General features: G+C 53.4%; 1 protein-coding gene across 4 annotated transcripts in view; it reads right to left on the bottom strand.

Annotated features, from left to right (window-relative positions):
• Positions 1-18,880, bottom strand: part of SULF2 (sulfatase 2) — a 118,051-nt gene that overhangs the window by 83,990 nt on the left and 15,181 nt on the right. For 3 of the 4 annotated variants that reach the window (XM_042980224.1, XM_042980227.1, XM_042980226.1), the window contains exon 2: positions 6,992-7,268. In XM_042980224.1, the coding sequence (XP_042836158.1) occupies positions 6,992-7,166 (175 nt within the window). In that variant the 5' untranslated portion in view covers positions 7,167-7,268. Of the gene's footprint in view, positions 1-6,991; positions 7,269-9,400; positions 9,585-18,880 lie in introns of those variants that run through there. The other variant, XM_042980225.1, reaches the window with a different exon arrangement.

The raw sequence follows: 18,880 nt of genomic DNA, 5'->3' as shown, positions 1-18,880 counted from the left end.
TCCTTTTGATTTTTCACAGCCTCTGCCACTTACTAGGTCCAGAAGCGGAATGAGCTCCTGACCATCACTCTCCGCAGCTCTGTAAACAGAGACTCCCTCTTTGCAGTCACTCAGGCCAAAACCTTGGAGTTATTCACGACTCTTCTCTCCCACTCCACATCAGGCCCATCAGCACATCTTTTTATTTTTTTTAATAATTTTTAAAATTTTATTTATTTTAAGAAACAGAGCGGAGGAGGGGCAGAGAGAGAGGGAGAGAGAGAATCTCAGGCAGGCTCCGTGCTGTCAGTGCAGAGCCTGATGCAGGACTTGAACTCACGAACTGTGAGATCATGACCTGAGCCAAAACCAAGAGTCGGATGCTTAACCAACGGAGCCACCGGGCGCCCTGTTAGAAACGTTTTTTTAAGTGTTTATTTTTGAGAGAGAAAGACAGAAAGACAGAACGTGCATGGGGGAGGGGCAGAGAGAGAGGGAGACACAGACTCGGAAGCAGGCTCCGGGCTCTGAGCTGTCAGCAAAGAGCCCAAAGCAGGGCTTGAACTCACGGACCAAGAGATCATGACCTGAGCCGAAGTCGGGCGCTTAACCGACTGAGCCACGCTTATCAGAGCACATCTTATCAGCACCACCTGATAACTAGGTATAGCATCGACCCCCCTCGCCCCACCTCTGGTCTGAGTGGCCATCGCCTCGTGCTTGGACTCCTGCCGTAGACTCCGCACCGGGCTCCCTGCCCTCACGACACCCCTTCAGCTCATTCTCCATATCATAGACAGAGGGGTCATATTAACACGTAAGTCGGATAATGTCCCTCTTCTGCTCAGCGTCCTCCATTGGTGTATCGCTTACAAAGTCAAAATCCTCCCTCCCTCTGGTTCAAAGACCCTGCATGGTCCACCCTTCTGCCATCACCCCATTACCTCTCAGAAATCACCACTTCCTGGACGTTTGCTCACATTGCCCTGTTGTCCTGACCTCTTTGCGGCTCTGAGCCTGGCAGGACCCCTTTGTCCCTCAGGGCCTCCGTCCCCCCTGTTCCCTGTGCCTGGAATGCTCTTCCTGGGGGAACTCCCTTCACTGGCGTCCTCACCTTCTCTGCCCCAATGTCCCCTTCTCAGTACAGAAAATCATAACTCTCTTTCCTTCTCCTTGCTGCCTTCCGTTCCTTCCTTTATCCCTCCCACCACTTTTCACGATCGTAGGCACTATAGACTTATAAATCTTTTTTATTAACTCTCGCACTAGTATGTAAGCTCCATAAGAGTAGAGATTTTGCCTCTTTTGTTTGCTGCTGGATCCCCTTCAGCACATGGTAGGTGCTCAGTGAGTATCTGTTGAATGAATGAGTCTGGCCTGCCCTTTGAGCCAGCACCCTGCTTTGGAGAGAGCCCTGTGAGCGTGCCCTGGGCATTTCCTGAGCATTGGCTGTAGGGTTGGCACCTGCCTTCTTCTGGCACCAGTGCTTGGATTTTTCTTTAGGGAAGAATCACACCTAACTCCCTCTCCCAATCCTCAGGGCTCATGTGGGGTTGGCCCCAGGCCTGACGCCACGGATGTGCATGCGACCCAGGCCAGCCAGTCACTGCATTCCATGCACCCCTCCGATGGTTCGGGGTCGACCAGCTGTCCCGGAGAGCACCAGCCCCAAGATACTTCGTTTGGGGACATTTATTGGTACCTGTGGGAGAAAGACCCTCTCTTTCTACAAGGATGGCTTGCTGTAACAATGCGGGTCTGGTGATGCCAGGTGGAAAGCTGGGTGGAGGGTGAAGCCAATTTGGAGGAGAGCTGAGTTTGCAGGGATGGATTGATAGATGAGAACCAGACGGAGCTCTGGATCCAGCCATACCTGAAGCTCAAAATACGCTTGGATTTTTTATTTACACGAGTCAAATAAACTCCTTTTTTTTTTTTTTTTTTTTGTATGGTCAGTCTAGTTGGAATTGGGTTTCTGTCACTCATCACTGAGAGAACCCAGACTGACAGAAAGGGGTTGTGATACGTGTGTTTTTATAGCCACTGGAACACCTGTTCCCATGGTATTTTACAGCCCTCCAACAGTATCACCTGGCTGCCTTTGTCACCCCAAACGGCACAATTCTGTTCACACAGTCTGAAAACCAGTAATCTGAGGGGCACCTTGTTGCTACCCTGCGTGGACCCTCAGGAGATCAACAGTGCAAAATCAGTGCCAGACTTTCTAGGGTGTGGGGGTCTGTCTCCGCAACCCTCGGGCACAAGAGCTCCCATATTAGTGGGGCTCCAATATGAAAAGCCTGTGACTCCCACCTGGCAAGTCCTTCCCTCTCCCAGCTTCCATCCGACTGGGTCAAGGAGAACGTCTCGGGGACGTGTCACTGCCCGCGCTCTTTGTAACAAAGACACGCCAGCCTTGTGGGAGGCCGACTCTTGCTGAAACACAAAAACACTGCTGTTCTCACCGTGCCTGCTTTTGCAGTGACCTTTTACAAAAGACAACGGGTCCCGGTTTCTCACTTACGCTCATAATTGAAGGCTTCCTTTAAAAATAATATTTAAGCTTCAGAAAGCAAGTCCAGTTAAGTAAAATCTCAAATGACAGGACAGACGGGCCGGGGACGCTGCAAATTTTCTCTCGCTCCGTGAGGACCGCGTGTAACTCATCGAGCCTGCCTGAGCCATGAAGGCTCACCAACGGTTTGGCTGGATCGAATTAGACCAATAAGCCTTGGTAGGGTCTGTCAGTGCCACAGCCTATCTGACCGAACGACACGTGCAAACAAGACTGGCTCCTGTGTGCTTCTCCTTCTCTTATCCTTCTGGTAAAGAAGGCAAGCCAAGACCCCGCCGGTTTCCAAGGATCACCCAAACACAGGGATTTTACCCACTTTGAAAGTGGATTGAGAACCGAGGCTACTTACTGACCACTGTGCCCGGGAACCAGTTCCCCTGGGCAGCCGGCACTTCTGAGTGACAGCTCGGGGAAGGGTGTCAGATGCATGTGAGAAAAGAGAAAATGAACGTACAGCCTCCCCTCCCCCTGCCCCAACCTCGCAAATCAGGACACAGGACGAGCCCCTCTTCTGTCTGGGTCCCGTAACGGTTCTCTCAACCAGACCCTAATTAGGATGGACGGCTGTTCTCCACCCGGGACTGGAAGGAAGCCTGGAATTAGCTCAGTCGAGAAGTCTTCAGCCCTGAGAACCGTCAGAACTGCCGCACGGATGAGCAGAAAATAGCAGATGATAAATTTTTTAGGACCACCCTCTGTGTGCCAGTTGTACTAGACTGTGAGATAATGTGCTGGCCTTTTTGGGAACATGCATTATTGATCTGGGTCTGTCTAGTGGTTTATAAAAAGCCCACCATCCCTCCCCCCCCCCCCCCCCCCCAACTACCACCTTCCCATCCCTCACCTCCTGAGAGCCGCACAGCCTCCTTCAGAAGCCGGTTCCTGCTGTGGGAGGGGTGGGGGCTCGAGCGTGGAGGGAAGGTTTGCACCGATCTCTGCAGGGTGGTGCTGCTGGGTGGGAGCTGACAGACGCCAGCTCTAAATGCCCCGAATCCACTTCCTGGAATTTATCTTTCAGAAACGCTTCCTTGCGTGCGCGAAGATGCATGTAGAAAGGCATTCCCAGCAATGATATTTGTGACAGTGAAAACCAACTAACACACACGCTAACGATCTAGAAGCCACCCAACAGCCATTCGAGGAGACTGGACCATGGGGCTCTGGGCTTAGATCTTGTTTGGCCATGCTCTGGCAGTGTGGCTGTGACCCTGGATAAGTAACTCCATTTCCCTGTGCCCTAATCGCTCCCTCTGTAACCCCTGCTCTCCTCCTTCCTGTGTCCTTATCATAGATCCTTTTTTTCTTTTTTTAAAATAGGCTTCACGCCCAGTGCAGAGCTCAACGCGAGTCTTGAACTCACGACTCCGAGATCAAGACCTGAGCTGAGATCAAGAGTCACCCAGGCAGCCCTGATCCTTTTTTTTTTATATTTGCATATCCTCTTGGTTTCACTCAGGAGTCACAGATGTAAACTTATAATCACTTGCTGACACGTAGCTTAGCTGGACGTGTTGCTCCCAAAAGTGGCTGTTCAATCGCTCACCTTGGTTCAGGCCCCAAATCTAGGAGGTGCCCTTGATCTTCCTCTTTTCCGTAGCCCCCACATTCAACCATCCACTGGTGCCTCATTGGTGCCACTGCTCCCACCCTGGTCCATGCTCCCGTCATCACCTGCCCAATTCGTTCATGCCTCCGACTGGGGCTACCTGTCTCTGCTTTTGCTCTCGGCAAGCCAGTTTCAACGTAACGGCCAGAGGGATCCTGCTGGAATCTGAGTCCGCTCACGGCCCCCTGCTAAAGCCTCCCTAATGCATATCCATTTCACTAAGAAGAAAACTCTAAACCCTCGTCATGGCCACAGGGCCCCTCATGACCTGTTCTCAGTCGACTCCTGGCCTCCTCTCTTTCCACTTCTAGCCTGGCTCCCTCCAGCCCACAGGCTTTCTCCATCTGTCCGAACCCGCCAAGTTCATTGCTAACTAACATAGCATCTTTGCCTTTGCTGTTCTCTTGACCTGGAATGCCCCTTTCCCTCTAGCTCCCAGCACGGTGCACTGCACAGAGTGGATGCTTAATAAATTATCTGCTGAATGCATGAGTGGACGTTCCCGGAGTCTGGTACTCCCGGGCATGACTACCGTCGAGGGGCCCCGTGAAGCAAGACCATTGTGCTCTGAGATCCAGGTGCTGTCTGCAAAATTCCCCCAGAAACAAAACTTGCATCCTTATGGCCATGACCTATGGACTCCCCATGGTTATCCCACACGTTTCCAGCTAAATGCTGCTGGAGAGATAGGGATTATATGTGTGAAATTGTCAATAGAAGTTCTGGGCTTTGATTGCTTCCTGGCTGCAAGTTCTTTTTGCCCTTGATAACCTCCCGGAGAAAAATCTATACTTGTAATCATTAATACAAATCATTATAAGGAGCAGCTTGGATGGATATAAATCACCGCTTCTTAGCAGTTAAAAAGACTCGTGTGTGCTTTTAATAATGGATCCAGTCGTGCTTGAGACTTGACCACATTCTTAGGTTTGGCTGCAAAGGCTTTAAATTTGTTGCCACCAGTAATATTCAAACGTCCTTTGACAGTGGATAGAGGCTAAAAGCCCACCCCTCCCCTGGCCAACCACTGGCACTCTTGACCGCAACCCATGACAGCCTCCAAGATATGGCTCCAGCCTCTCTCTCCGGTCTCCTATTCCATCCCCCTGCCCCAAGCTCCAGCCCCATCTGGCTCCTCACTCCTGCCTCAGGGCCTTTGCACATGCTGGCTCCCTTGCTTAGAAGTCTTGTCCCAGATCTTCACAATACACAGCGCTGATGGTTCGAAGGGAAACTACAGAAGCAAAATGCACAAGGATGTGTGCTGTCCAATATGGCAGCCACAAGCCACAGGTGGCTACCGAGCACCCGAAAGGCGGCTAGTCCTAAATGACTCGCGCTCTTGCCGAGAAGTAGACGCCAGATTTCAGAAACAATATAAAAACTGTAAACGATCTCATTGACGACTTTCTGTATTGACTACATGTTGAGATGATTATCATTCGGACAGACGAGGTTAAACAAAAGATGTGATTCATTTCACCTGTTTTTCAAACTTCAAAAAAAGTGTAGCCACTAGAAAACTTTAAAATTATTTGTCATTTGCATTCGTGGCTCGCATTGTATTTCTCTAGGGCAGTTCTGTATAGGGTTTACTGGTGGAGAAACGGAACCCCCAAAATCAGTGAATTCGGGGGGGGGGGCGGGTGGAGAAGACACAAGCTAGGGAGAAAGAAGGTTTACCCTGGGAAAGCCCCCCAGAGGTGAGCTGGAAATATAGGTGGAGTCCCCCCGCCGCCCAGGAGAGCAGAAGGTCCAGCTAGGCTGACCTGTGGACGGCTCACTCTTGGTGGCCTCATTTGTGAGGCTTCTCCTTGTGCAAGGAAACACGTGGTGGGCGAGAAGGGCCTCGTGCAAATGCAGCGCCCGCAGCTCAGGTGGACCAGACGGGAGGGTTTACGCAGTGGGGCAAGGAGCGGCCAGGGGTGCTCGCGTGGGGGATAAAGGCGCTGAGGTTGTGAGCTCAAGGGGCCCTGGTCACAACTGGCCGTCGGTCCAAGTGAACTGAACCCCGGCGAGGGTCCCCGTCCTCACCCGCTTTACCCGGAGCCAAAGCACTGCCAGGGGAGGGAGTCCCGACCAGAGTCGGCCAAGCTCATCCTCCGGAGGCACCATCTTTGCGAACGGGGTCGGGTCACTAGGAATAGTGTCCACCCTCCCTGTCCCTGGATGCCACCAAGGAACGCCGAGCCCACCCAAAGCTGGGGTTGAGATTAGAGGGGCAGGGCCCACATGTGCACGTGTGGGCACACACACGTACACACACACACACTCCGGCTGGCTCCTTCTTCGTTTCAGTGTCAGCTCAAACATCACCCCCTCCGGGAGCCCCTCCAGGATTAATTACGGATCCGCAGCAGCTCCCGCCGCCCCATCCGGCACAGCGCTCTCATTCCCCTCCCCTGCGCCTTTCTCCCTTCTCGAGATTACTTTATGTGCGGGCTTGCAGCGGTGATTATCCGTGCCCCTCGCTCCACGAGAGTGGACGCAATGTGCCTGTCTTACCCATCACTGAAGTGCCAGGCCCTGCGAGACTGCCTGGCACACAGCAGGTACTCAGTAGCAGCTGGGGGAAAATCACGAACCGGTCTATACATCTCTTCTCCTTAAGACTTTTGGAGAAATCCAGCTGCCTTAGGGGTAAGTTGGAGACCCCTGACCCTGAGGCCCAAGCTGCAAATGCACACGTGTGGGTCAACCCCCCACCGCCGTGACTTGGTCTTAATCCACTAGAAGTGAGCTCCACAGGTCTACACAGCCGACCTGCGTCAGGAGCCTCAGACCCAGGACAGGGACCCTGGGTAGGTAGTGCCTGCTGGCCAGCTGCTTACCGAGCTCCACGTCCTGGTCGTCCGTCAGCACCAGGATGATGTTGGGGCGGATGTTCCTGCGGTCCCTCTGGAACCTGCCTTTGAGGCGGTGGTGTGACAGGAAGGCCGAGCTTCCGCCCAGGAGAGAGAAGACGGTGGCGGAGAGCAAGCAAAGCAGGAGGCCGGGGGATGCCATCTTCCCGCGCTGCTGGCCCGTCACCTCTGGCGGGACGCAGGGGCCTGAAGTCGCGTCTTGTGGATTTGCTTCTTCTCCCTTCTTCCCGCTCTACTCACGGATCTAGAGTAGGAGGAGAAGAATCAGGTCAGTCTTTACGTAAAGGCCGCCTGACGGCTGGGCTTGCATAATGATTTCTGGCACGGACAGCGAGGGCGTCTCTGATCAGGGGTAGCCACAGCCGAGAAAACCTAACTCGGAGAAAGTTACGAGCAGAGGCTTTGCAATTCGCAATTCGCTCGGGCCACAGAGCGGCCGGAGAGCCTTCTCTGACCGCTTCTGCAGACAGACCCCCCCTCCCTGGACCAGCGATCCTCCGAATGTGCTGGCGGCGGCCCACGTCCAAGGTCGGATAACCAGCCGGCCCCCGAACCATCCGACCCGCTCGACAGACAGATCAGCCCCAGAGAAAGGAAAGGAAGGAGCCCAGTCTGGGGGAGCTGATATTTCTGGACGTCCCCTCTCCGCCGGCACCGGGGGGGTCGAGGTGGGGAGAGGTGAGCCGGATGGAACCCCAGCTCTTGGGCAGCATGTGGCCCAGGGAGGGATGTGCAGGTGTGGCACTGAACAACTCCGTGCGTCGCTCACCCTCCGGGTGTCTCCGCCCGGCCAGCAAGGAACCTTGGTTTTCCCACGGATAGAATGGGGACACGAGGGTGTTATGGGAGCCCCAGCCAGTGGGGGTGGGTGTGAAGGCCCCCCGCAGACAGACCCCACAGCTGGGCAACTCATTCGCACTGGCTTTAAGTGGCAGAATAAACACGACAGAGGAGAATGTTGAGGGCTAAAAAAGCCGTGGGGGAAGAGCCGTCAGTTGGCTGCGACCTCGGTCACCCCTGAACCCCGGGTCGGACGGGCTCCCCAGCGAACTGGGGGGAGAGCAGGCGGGATGGCGAATCTTGGCTCGGGCAGGTCTGATCTGGTTCTGCTCCTTGCTCTCTGTGGTCATTTTTCTACTTCTTGAGGAAATGAGCCTTCAAGTCCTTCCACATATAGACTTCTGGTCTCATTTATTTAAAATGAGAGAGAGCGAGAGAGCGAGAGAGCGAGAGCGCGAGAGAGCGAGAGCGAGAGCGCGAGAGAGCGAGAGCGAGCAGACCTGTCAAGAGGAAACCAAGCTCATTGGAGGTGGGCTGCATGACCTTGAAGGATTGTTTGCCAGCCTCCCCTCCCCCACCACTGCCGGCCCCAAGTCACAGCTCGGGGAACTCATCGAGGGCTCCGGTCCGCAGAAGGGGATGTGCCGCTACAACGCCCCTCGAAGAGGGCCCCCCACTTTCCCTCACGGCGCCCCCACCCTCCATTCTCTCCAGGACGGACAGCAGGATCTTCCTAGGATGGAAATCCCATCTTATCCCTCCGCAGGCCTGGCCCAGGCCGAGACCAGCAAGGGGCTCAGGGCGCAACACAGAGGGGACACTCACTCCACGTGGTGCCGGTGCAGGGCATTCACCTTCGTCCCAGTTCTGTCCCTCACCTGCTCGGACTGTCCCTCAGCTTCTCTGCTCAAGGAATACAAGGCACACTCCATGCCAGGGCCCACAGGGGATCCAAGTGATCCAGCCCCAGCCTACCTCTCCTTAGTCCTCCCAATCGCTCCCCAGCCCCACCGGCTTCTTTCTGTTGCTCGGACAACGCAAGCTTGCTCCTGCCCCAGGGCCTTTGCACTTACTCCTCCACAAGCCTGGAAGAGCCCTCTCCCAGATTTTCTATGCTGGGCTCACTCTCCTCTGCTAAGTCTCGGCACAAACATCACCTCCTCAGAAAGGCCTGCCCTGATTGCCCTTATCTAACGTGGTGCCCCCACCTGAGACACCCTCTGTGTTTTATAACCTGTTTTATTCTCATAGTCCCTACTGCGACCTGCAATTATCTTATTTGCCCAGTTCTCCCCACTAAAGGGTCAGCTCCACGAGGGTAGCAAAGAGGCCTGTGTTATGCACAGCTCAGTCCCCAGCACCTAGGCTAAGCCTGGTACATAGTAGGTGCCAAATAAATATTCAGATGGCTAAAGGAAAGGAGATCTTGTCAAGGTCTTCTGAGTTCTGCAGAGGGAGGGCCATGCGGTAACCCCAGTCTGGAGGCTTGGAAGCGTTGCCGACCCCCTCATCCCCCAGGAAGGGTCCCAGGGTGGGCTGCTCCCTCCCTTTGATCCATTTTCCACCCTGCTCTGGGCCCCAGGAAGCCACTCTGACCTCTGCAGACTGCACCTGCCTCATCTCCTGCTTCCTGCTGGTTCTCGCCTCTGCTGGGAGGCTGCCGGGCAGGGGGAGGTAGGAAATCAGGCTCCTTATTCCCCTCTGCCCCCTCCCTGGCACCAGCGGTGTCCCGGCGCCTCTGTCTCTCTAGTCTGGCCACTGTTCCAGCTCGCCTCCAGTCCTGGGGGCACCTCTCCCTCCTCTTGCCCCTGCAGGCTTGTGGGTAGCGCGGCTCCCCTCCCTTGCCGGCTCCTTCCGGGTGTTGCAAGATTCCTTGTTTGCTCTCTTAACCCAAACTGGCTCTGGAAGTGGTGCCTTCGATGGTCACTGCCCAGGGCAGGCTGAGAGCAGGAGCAGGTTCCACGGGGTGCTCCCCCCTGCCCGCCCCAGGGGCCTCCGACAGGCCATCTGTGCAGATCGGGGAGATGCAGATCACGTTCTCAGGGCAGCTGACCGGGGAACCGGGACTTTCACAAGACCCGAGGGCAAGAATCGGCTCCCGTCTCGAGACCTCTCGACAGCCAGAGCCACCGCATCAACCGTGTATTGAGGACCTGCCGTGTGCCACACGGCGGGATGGTTATGACACGGATGCTGGAGCCACTTGCTGAGGGACCCCGGGCAGATAGCCCCTCTGTGCCTCGGCTTCCTCATCTATAAAATGGGCGTGAAGGACGAAACGGGTTAATACAGGGTGCCGAGCCTGCAGCCTGGCGCACGGAATTAACCGGAACACGTCACACAAAGTACACCTTCGCCGGACGATGATCCCTGTGGCCGTGGCTGGGCTGTGACGGGCACATTCCGCCTGCAGAACCTCCCCCGCTCCCAACAACCCCTAGTGCTGCCCCCACGTTACAGTTGAGAACTGAGCTTAATCACCGTCCTAAGGTTCCCCAGAGAGAAAATGGCAGAGACGGCCTCACCCCTGCTCCCCGGCCGGCTCAGCGCGCCCCCGCCCCCCTGCACATTTCCCAACCTCCTCTGTTCCAGTGCCAGAGCCCCGTTCCTGCTACATCTGCACAACCCTTCCACTGTGAAATGGCCTCATTTAAAAATAAAAACACGAATACATGTTTTTGAAAAAGCAGACCTTCTATCCCAGGGTCAATGGAAAATCGGCAGCCCTTTTCCATCAAACTAACTCACACAAAATGAAAGAAAGGAGACACGCAGCCTCACGGCTTCTAGTTCCTTCCTAAGGCTCTGAGCCGAGCCCTGGGCCTGTCTGCTCTCCCCGCCCCTGCACACGCTCTCTTTTTTAAGGGACACCAGCAGGTGTTGGAAGGGGTCAAAGGGCATCAGCACCGTTCTGCTGGGGGGGGAGGAACGTGAGGCTGGGAGAGGATTGAAAAAAACCCACGCTCCGTCATTTCATCGGTCCCTGAGTTACCCCAAATCGTGGGGTGGTGCCCAAATCATGTTGTTTATCAGCCTGTGTCCCACCTGCCCCTGGCAATACACCAGGATGCTTTGCGCTTTAACGGATGTGCCAACCAGCCCCACGGCTTTGTCTGTGAGACGCACACTCCTGTTCCTTCAGACGGACATCAGGCCCCAAGATGACAGTGAGAGAATTTCCAAGGGAGGCCCCACAGGTGTCATCTATCAGAAACAACAACAGCAAATCCCCTGCGACACGTTCTACGTTTCCTCCGCATCTCCGCCCATCGATATTATACCCGTTTGATGGATGAGGAAGGTGAGGCACCGAGAGTTAAAAGTACTTTTCCATGGGCACGTGGTTAAAGCAGCAGCAGACACGGGTTCAAACGCAGCCTGGCTTGGCCAGGCTGCTCAACCAGAACCTCCTGGAAGCAGACTGCTGGGCCAGTTCGGGAGTCTCCCAGCCTCAGTTCCCTCACTTGCAAAACGCAGCAGGCGGTGGCCAGGTGTCCTCCGAGGGTCTTTTGGGCTCTGGGCCTGTGCTGTGGAGGGAGGTATGGAGCTGGGAGCTGCAGCCCGGACGGGGAGCCCTGGGTTGGAGGGTGGGCAGAGCTGGGAGACGCGGGTCAGCTGGACTCTGTTCCTGGCACCCAGGTTGGCCCTCTCGTGCCCTCCCCCACCCCCAGCCCCCTTCCCCCCCTCCCCCCCCGTTCCCAGGCAACTACAACCCGCCGGCCAGGATGCTCCCCCTCTGGATGGGAGGCAAAGCTCTGCACCCAGAGACTTGAGAGTAACAGGAGCTAATTATTTCATCAGAAGGTCGATTTTCGATGAATTCCCCCAGCTCTGACTTCCCCTGGCTTTGTGCCAGCCTCTCTCTGGATGCTGAAGAAATCAATTAAAAATGACACAAGGGAACCTGCCTCCATTTTTTTCCTTCTTGGTAAAGGATTCAACGTGGCTGAACAGGAATCCGTATAGCACCAGCGGACTGACGTTCTGTCTGTCCCTTGGATACTTCCTCTCACACCCACCAGCTCGCCGCAACGTCCATCTGGCTCCTTCTCTTCGTCCTGTGTCTTCTCGCCGACCTTGGCAAAGGCTTCCCAGCCCAGAAAGGCAGCTCCAGAAACGACTAACGTCCCAAGTGTTCAGCAACATCACTCCTGCTTCTAGATTTATCTGTTAATCTGCAGAGAGGAACAAGTCCCCGGGGGGAACCGATGACCACCCCCCCGGCCCCATGCACCATAGCTTCGGGGAGCCTCCCCGGATCTCACCCAGGCCCTGTCCAGAAAGACCCACATGGTACTCTTCCTGTGTGGATCCCCAAATTCAACAAGAGTGTCCTTTGCAACAGGAAGCACCAGGCCCAACACAGTAAACGCCCTCAAGGAACAGTGACGAAGAAGAATACAACTTATGGGGTGCTTCTCACAGGCCCCACCCTGGGGGGGTTCATTCGTGCTCTCTGGCTCCCGGTGGGGTTTGGGCAAGGGGGGACACTGCCAGGGGGTGGTCCGCCCAGCTGCTGGGAACTGACCACTTCCCTCTATCGCTGCTGGGGGCCTCCGTGGCAGGTGGCCCTCTCCGGGTTCCAGCAAATGCTCCCCACCGTCCCCAGTCCCAGGGCTCTGTATTACTCATTTTCTTATATTCTGCTCACGCCTTTGTGGGAGGCCACAATCTGTTTCCTGCGGGGCCCTGGATGGATAAAGCAAGCAGACCTCACGGCTGAGCTCCACACCCTGACATCCTGACCCCACAGCCCTCTCCGGCCTCCTAGGCTCACTTGGTAACCCAGGAATGAGGCAAGAAACTGAGGTTAGGCGCGTTGCGCAAACAGGAAGAAGGGAAAAAACCCCTGCTGGCCTGGGGAGGGGGCAGTCAGAGGGCTGCCTGGAGGAGGTCTTACGGAGTCAAGTTTAGGAAGCCTAAGCTTAGGGAAGGAAGCTCGGAAGAGTCCCCAGGGTTTTTCTGAATTAGAGGGTGGAGGACAGGGTGCATCAGGCAGGGCAAATGGCCTGAGCAGACGGCAGGCAGAGTGGGAGGGAATGTAAATGTGTGGTCCCGAACTTCACAAGACCAGAAGTTGTCTAGACAGGGGACGACACAAGTACATCTGTTAAACCTGACACTCCCCTGGTAGCTCTTCTTCTGGGCCGCGGGTTTTTCCCAGCCTTCTCTCTGGGCTGTCCAAGAAACGACAGGAGCTCCTGTAACCTGTGGGCCCAGGTTGTGTGTTCCCTACCCCCGGGCCAGGGCATCTGGTGGCTCTCTGTTCTTGGAATTCTAGCCGGAGGCACGGAGGCACGCACAGGACAGGATGCAGGACAAGAGAAGAGTCTTTCAAAGGGAGGAGAGAAGGATCAGGTTTCAAGACAAGGGCTCAGGCTCTAGAAAGCAAATCAGGGCAGAAAGAAAAGGGCTTAAAACTCCATTGCCGCCGTAACTATTCATTCAACAAGAAACCCTCAAAGGCCTACTATGTGCCAGGCACAGTTCCTGGCACGGTGGATAAAGCAGTGGGAAAAAAAAAAAAAAGTCCCTGTCCTCGAGGAGCTGACCCTCTAAGGAGTCAACACATCCAAAGCCGGAGTTGAAAAACTCCAGCTAAAAGTGTGAAGTGTGAGAAAGCAGGGCTAGACGGAATGGCAAACCACAGTAAACTCTTAGGACAGGGCCTTGGAGTGGAGTTAGAGCTCAAAGACAGTTTAGAAACAATGTATTCAAGGTCTCGGAAAGCCCGGAACATCACAAGGTTTTGCATGTAACCTGAGTGGGCGTTGGAGAGGCCACGTCATTCACGGGCCCAAATATCTGAGCATCTATGTGCAAGTCTTGTTTCGTGACCAGAGATAAAAAGCAGACACACATCTCACGGAGCTGACAGAGTAGAGAAAGCCACGCAGATAGACCCGTGCTACAATGTGGCAGGAAATGGATACAGAAGGGGTGGAGGTAGGGTCTGGAGCCAGACTGCTGGGGTTCAAATCTTGGCTGCGCTCTGGACTAGTTGGGCAAGTGCCTTAACCTCTTGGGGCCTCAGTGTTTTTCGAATGTCAAGTGGGGTCAATGACAGCACTTAACAGTTATGAGGACAAAATGGCCTCATGCCAATGAAGCCCGTAGAATAGAACTACATACAGTAAGTCCAGTATACGTGTTAGCTAGCATTTTTTTGTTGGGTTTGGGCCAACTTTTTTTTTTTGAATGTTGGTTTATTTTTGAGAGAGAAAGAGAGAGAGAGAGAGAGAACAGACGAACACGCAGAGGAGGGGCAGAGAGAGAGGGAAAGAGAGAGAACCCCAAGCAGGCTCTTAGCTGTCAGCACAGAGCCCATCTCGGGGTTCGAACTCACGAACTGCGAGATCACGCCCTGAGCCGAAATCAAGAGTGGGATGCCTGACCAACTGAGCCACCCGGGCACCCCGGGCCAATTTCCTCTCTGTAACAGCAGCAGCTTTCATTTGGGGATCCTCGGTCCATTAATAAGGTTTAAATCAGACCCCAGCTGCAGAGCGGACCGCGTGATCCAGACCTGCGCCCATCAGAGCCTCCAATCCCTCTGCCTCGGTGGTTGGCCAGGCGCTCTGGCCTCACTAGGAAGAGATGTGGACTCTTTCCAACAGGCTAACTGGTTCTATGTCATTCCACCAAGGGAGTAAAGGAAGACTGACACCATCGTGCCTCACGCAGAGGTTGGAATGAAGCCAAGAGACAGAAGGAAACCGAGCGGAGCAAGGGAACGTAGTTGCGTTTTGACAACATTTGAGACCCGGATCCAGCTAAGCCCGAAGGAGGAAGATTTTCCTCTGGGTTCTTGGTTTCAGGCGCCAATAGATCCCTTTTTCTCCTTTGGCTGGTTTCAGCTGTTTTCTTTCTTTCTTCTCAGGTCAGCTTTCTCACACGTTGACTCCTCAGGGACAGGAATCAAATTCTCTTTGTTTCTTGGGTCACTCCAAGTTGCCTTCTCTGTCACTTGCCACCGAAGGAGCCCGCATGGTAGAACAAGCCGGAGGCGAAGCACTGACTCAGGCGGCCTCCCAGCCGCCTTCTGCCTCTGTGTAGAAACCTGACAACATGGCTTGCTGGCCCTTGGCCAGGGCCTGAGCCCAACTCGGTCTTAGCGTCGGCAAACTGCCCTCATCCTTCTTTGTCAACTGATAAGAACAAGGTGGTGTGGCAAAGAGAAGGAACGTGGGTGTGGGAGTCAGGAACTCTGGTCCTGATCCGGTCTTCGTTTCCTCACCTGCCAAGCAAAATAGACTGTTCCCTGGGCACGGCCCTGGAGCCTGGGATGGGTGGAGTCTGACAGGTGGGGAGAGGGCCTTCCCTGGCCTCCCTCCTGGAAGCAGGCGCATCCAAGGTTTGTTTCCTCGGAACACTCATCACGACACGTGATTCTTGATGTGCTCTTCTGTTCGGTCTTTATTTGTGGGGGTTGTTTTTCCACCGGAAGCTCCACAGGGGTAGGGCTGTCTCTTTCCTAAATCCACAGCCCCAGCTCCTGCCCACCCCCCCCCCACCCCCCAGTGCCCATTCTTCCAGTTAGCCAACAAATATTTACTGAGCACCTACTACGCACAGGCCCTGTTCTACATGCTGGTGATCCAGAAATGAACGACCTTGCATGAATCAGGCACCAAAAGAGATCACAGGCACGAGGCGATGAGTCCTCAGGAGCGGAGGCAGGAGAGGGAGGTCAGAAGTGACGGTGGGGGTGGGAGGAAGGTTGCATCTTTAGAGAGGGGAGTCAGCAGAGTCCTGTAGGAGGTGAAGGAATGTGCTTGCAGACATCTTAGGGGAATGGTGTTCCAGGCATAGGGAAGAACAGGTACAAATGTCCTGGGGGAGGAGCGGACCTGGGAGTCTAAGGAAGGTAAAGTGGGCAAGTATGGCTGGGGCGGAGCTGAGTGAGGGGAAGGCTCATTGGGAGAGGAGGACCTGGAAGGTTTCAGCCTGGGAGTACTGAGATTGGATGTAGGTTTTAATAGGGCAGGCTTTAACAGAACAGACTGCAGGGAATGAGGGTAGATGCAGGAAGGCCAGTGAGACAGCTGCCCTGGACCGTGCTTGGACCAGGAGAGGGGTGGTGAGGGGGCTAGATGTGACATTCTCGATACTGATGAATGAATGAAAGAGTGAATGAACGAGTGAGTGAATGAACGAGTGAATGGATAAGTGAATGAATGAGTGAATGAATGAATGAATGAGTGAATGAAAGAGTGAAGGACTGAGTGAAATGAACAAATCAATGAATGAGTGAATGAGTGAATGAGTGAGTGAATGAGTGAATGAATGAACGAGTGAACGAATGAACGACCGAGTGAATGAATGAGTGAAATGAACAAATCAATGAACGAGTGAATGAACAAACGAATGAGTGAACGACTGAGTGAATGAATGAGTGAATGAATCAACGAGAGAACAAACGAGTGAATGAACTAGTGAATGAGTGAACAAATGAGTGAATGAACAAATGAGTGAATGAATGAGTGAAAAAATGAGTGAATGAACGAATGAGTGAAGGAATGAATGAGTGAAGGGCTGAGTGAATCAGTGAACAAATGAGTGAATGAGTGAAGGAATGAACAAATGAGTGAATGAATGAACAAATGAGTGAAGGAATGAGTGAATGAACGAATGAGTGAAGGAATGAACGAATGAGTGAAGGAATGAGTGAATGAATGAATGAGTGAAGGAATGAATGAATCAGTGAATGAACGAATGAGTGAATGAACAAATGAAGGAATGAACGAGTGAAGGAATGAACGAGTGAAGGAATGAGTGAAGGGCTGAATGAGTGAACAAATGAGTGAATGAGTGAATGAATGAACAAATGAGTGAAGGAATGAGTGAAAAAATGAGTGAATGAATGAGTGAAGGAATGAATGAATGAACGAATGAGTGAAGGAAGGAAGGAATGAACGAATGAGTGAAGGGCTGAGTGAATGAGTGAACAAATGAGTGAATGAGTGAAGGAATGAACAAATGAGTGAAGGAATGAGTGAAGGAATGAGTGACGACCGAGTGAAATGAACAAATAAATGAATGAGTGAATGAACGAGTGAATGAATGAGTGAAATGAACAAATCAATGATTGAGTGAATGAACAAACAAAAGAATGAACGACTGAGTGAATGAAAGAGTGACTGAATCAATGAGAGAATGAGTGAATGAACTAGTGAATGAGTGAACAAATGAGCAAATGAACAAATGAGTGAATGAACAAATGAGTGAATGAATGAATGAGTGAAGGGCTGAGTGAATGAGTGAACAAATGAGTGAATGAGTGAAGGAATGAACAAATGAGTGAAGGAATGAGTGAAGGAATGAATGAGTGAAGGAATGAATGAATGAGTGAATGAACGAATGAGTGAAGGGCTGAGTGAATGAGTGAACAAATAAGTGAATGAACAAATGAGTGAAGGAATGAATGAACGAATGAGTGAAGGAATGAATGAATGAGTGAATGAACGAATGAGTGAAGGAATGAAGGAACGAATGAGTGAAGGAATGAACGAGTGAACGAATGAGTGAACGAACAAATGAGTGAAGGAATGAGTGAATGAACGAATGAGTGAAGGAATGAAGGAACGAATGAGTGAAGGAATGAACGAGTGAACAAATGAGTGAACGAACAAATGAGTGAAGGAATGAGTGAATGAACGAATGAGTGAAGGAATGAAGGAACGAATGACTGAAGGAATGAACGAGTGAACAAATGAGTGAACGAACAAATGAGTGAAGGAATGAGTGAATGAACGAATGAGTGAAGGAATGAAGGAACGAATGACTGAAGGAATGAACGAGTGAACGAATGAGTGAACGAACGAATGAGTGAAGGAATGAGTGAATGAACGAATGAGTGAAGGAATGAAGGAACGAATGACTGAAGGAATGAACGAGTGAACGAATGAGTGAACGAACGAATGAGTGAAGGAATGAGTGAATGAACGAATGAGTGAAGGAATGAAGGAACGAATGACTGAAGGAATGAACGAGTGAACGAATGAGTGAACGAACGAATGAGTGAAGGAATGAGTGAATGAACGAATGAGTGAAGGAATGAAGGAACGAATGACTGAAGGAATGAACGAGTGAACGAATGAGTGAACGAACAAATGAGTGAAGGAATGAGTGAATGAACGAATGAGTGAAGGAATGAAGGAACGAATGACTGAAGGAATGAACGAGTGAACGAATGAGTGAATGAACCAATGGAGGGCAGACTGGCACACGCCAGGTGCTCCAGCAACTACTTCTGTGTAACAATTTGCCTTCAACCTTAGCAGGAGAATAAAGTCCTTTTTGTTTGTTTTTTGCGCCCCGGAGCTCAAACGGGACACAGCACAGAACGCTGGCCTCTGCTTCAGAATGTGTGCGGCCGTAGCCGGGGTCACCGAAGAGCGGCTACCGGCAGTTGGCCAGGACCTCAGGGAGGCTCCTCCTCGAGGCCCGGGCTCCCTCCCACCATGGTGGCCTCAGGGTGGGGTCTGCTTCCGGCTCGGAAGGCGGCTGTCCCAGCAACGGGCAGGGCCGCCTCGGTGTCTCCAACCCAACTCCGTCTTTTCTGCTGTCCCCCGTGTCACTCCTGCCTCTATCGGTCACGGGCGGGTCCCAAGTCTGGCCGGGTTCAAAAGGAGGGGACGGGGACCCCCTGCCCCCTTTCCCTGGAGGAGCGCCAAGGTCACAGCGTGGACGAGCACGCAGGCTATCCCGCGGCTGTCCTGGAAACACGGCGGGACCCGCCAAGTCACGGGGGCCTGGGCGCCACAGCGTGGGGGCCACGTGGGCCTCTGCCCGGCACACATCAGCCTTTCTAGGAAGTGAAACTCGAACGGACTCCGATTCCGTGTCTGCGTCTGGCAGGCACTGGAGTTTGTGCCCACGCCAGCCTCGGAGATCCCTGGGCCTCAGGAGGCCCCGGGTCACCCGGGGGCCCCCTGACCCCACTCCTCCGTCCTGTACGACCCGAAGGGCTCAGTTAACTCGGCGGGGTCAGGTCCGGCAGCTCTGAGGGGGCGACGGGCCGAGAGAAAAGCTTGCGCTGGACGTGGAAAGCCATGGAGAACGGAGCTTCCCGTG

The sequence above is a fragment of the Panthera tigris genome, chromosome A3 (assembly GCF_018350195.1).
Source record: "Panthera tigris isolate Pti1 chromosome A3, P.tigris_Pti1_mat1.1, whole genome shotgun sequence".
Lineage (NCBI taxonomy): Eukaryota > Metazoa > Chordata > Mammalia > Carnivora > Felidae > Panthera > Panthera tigris.
Note: the sequence above shows the minus strand (reverse complement) of the source record. Positions and strands in the feature narration are given on the sequence as shown.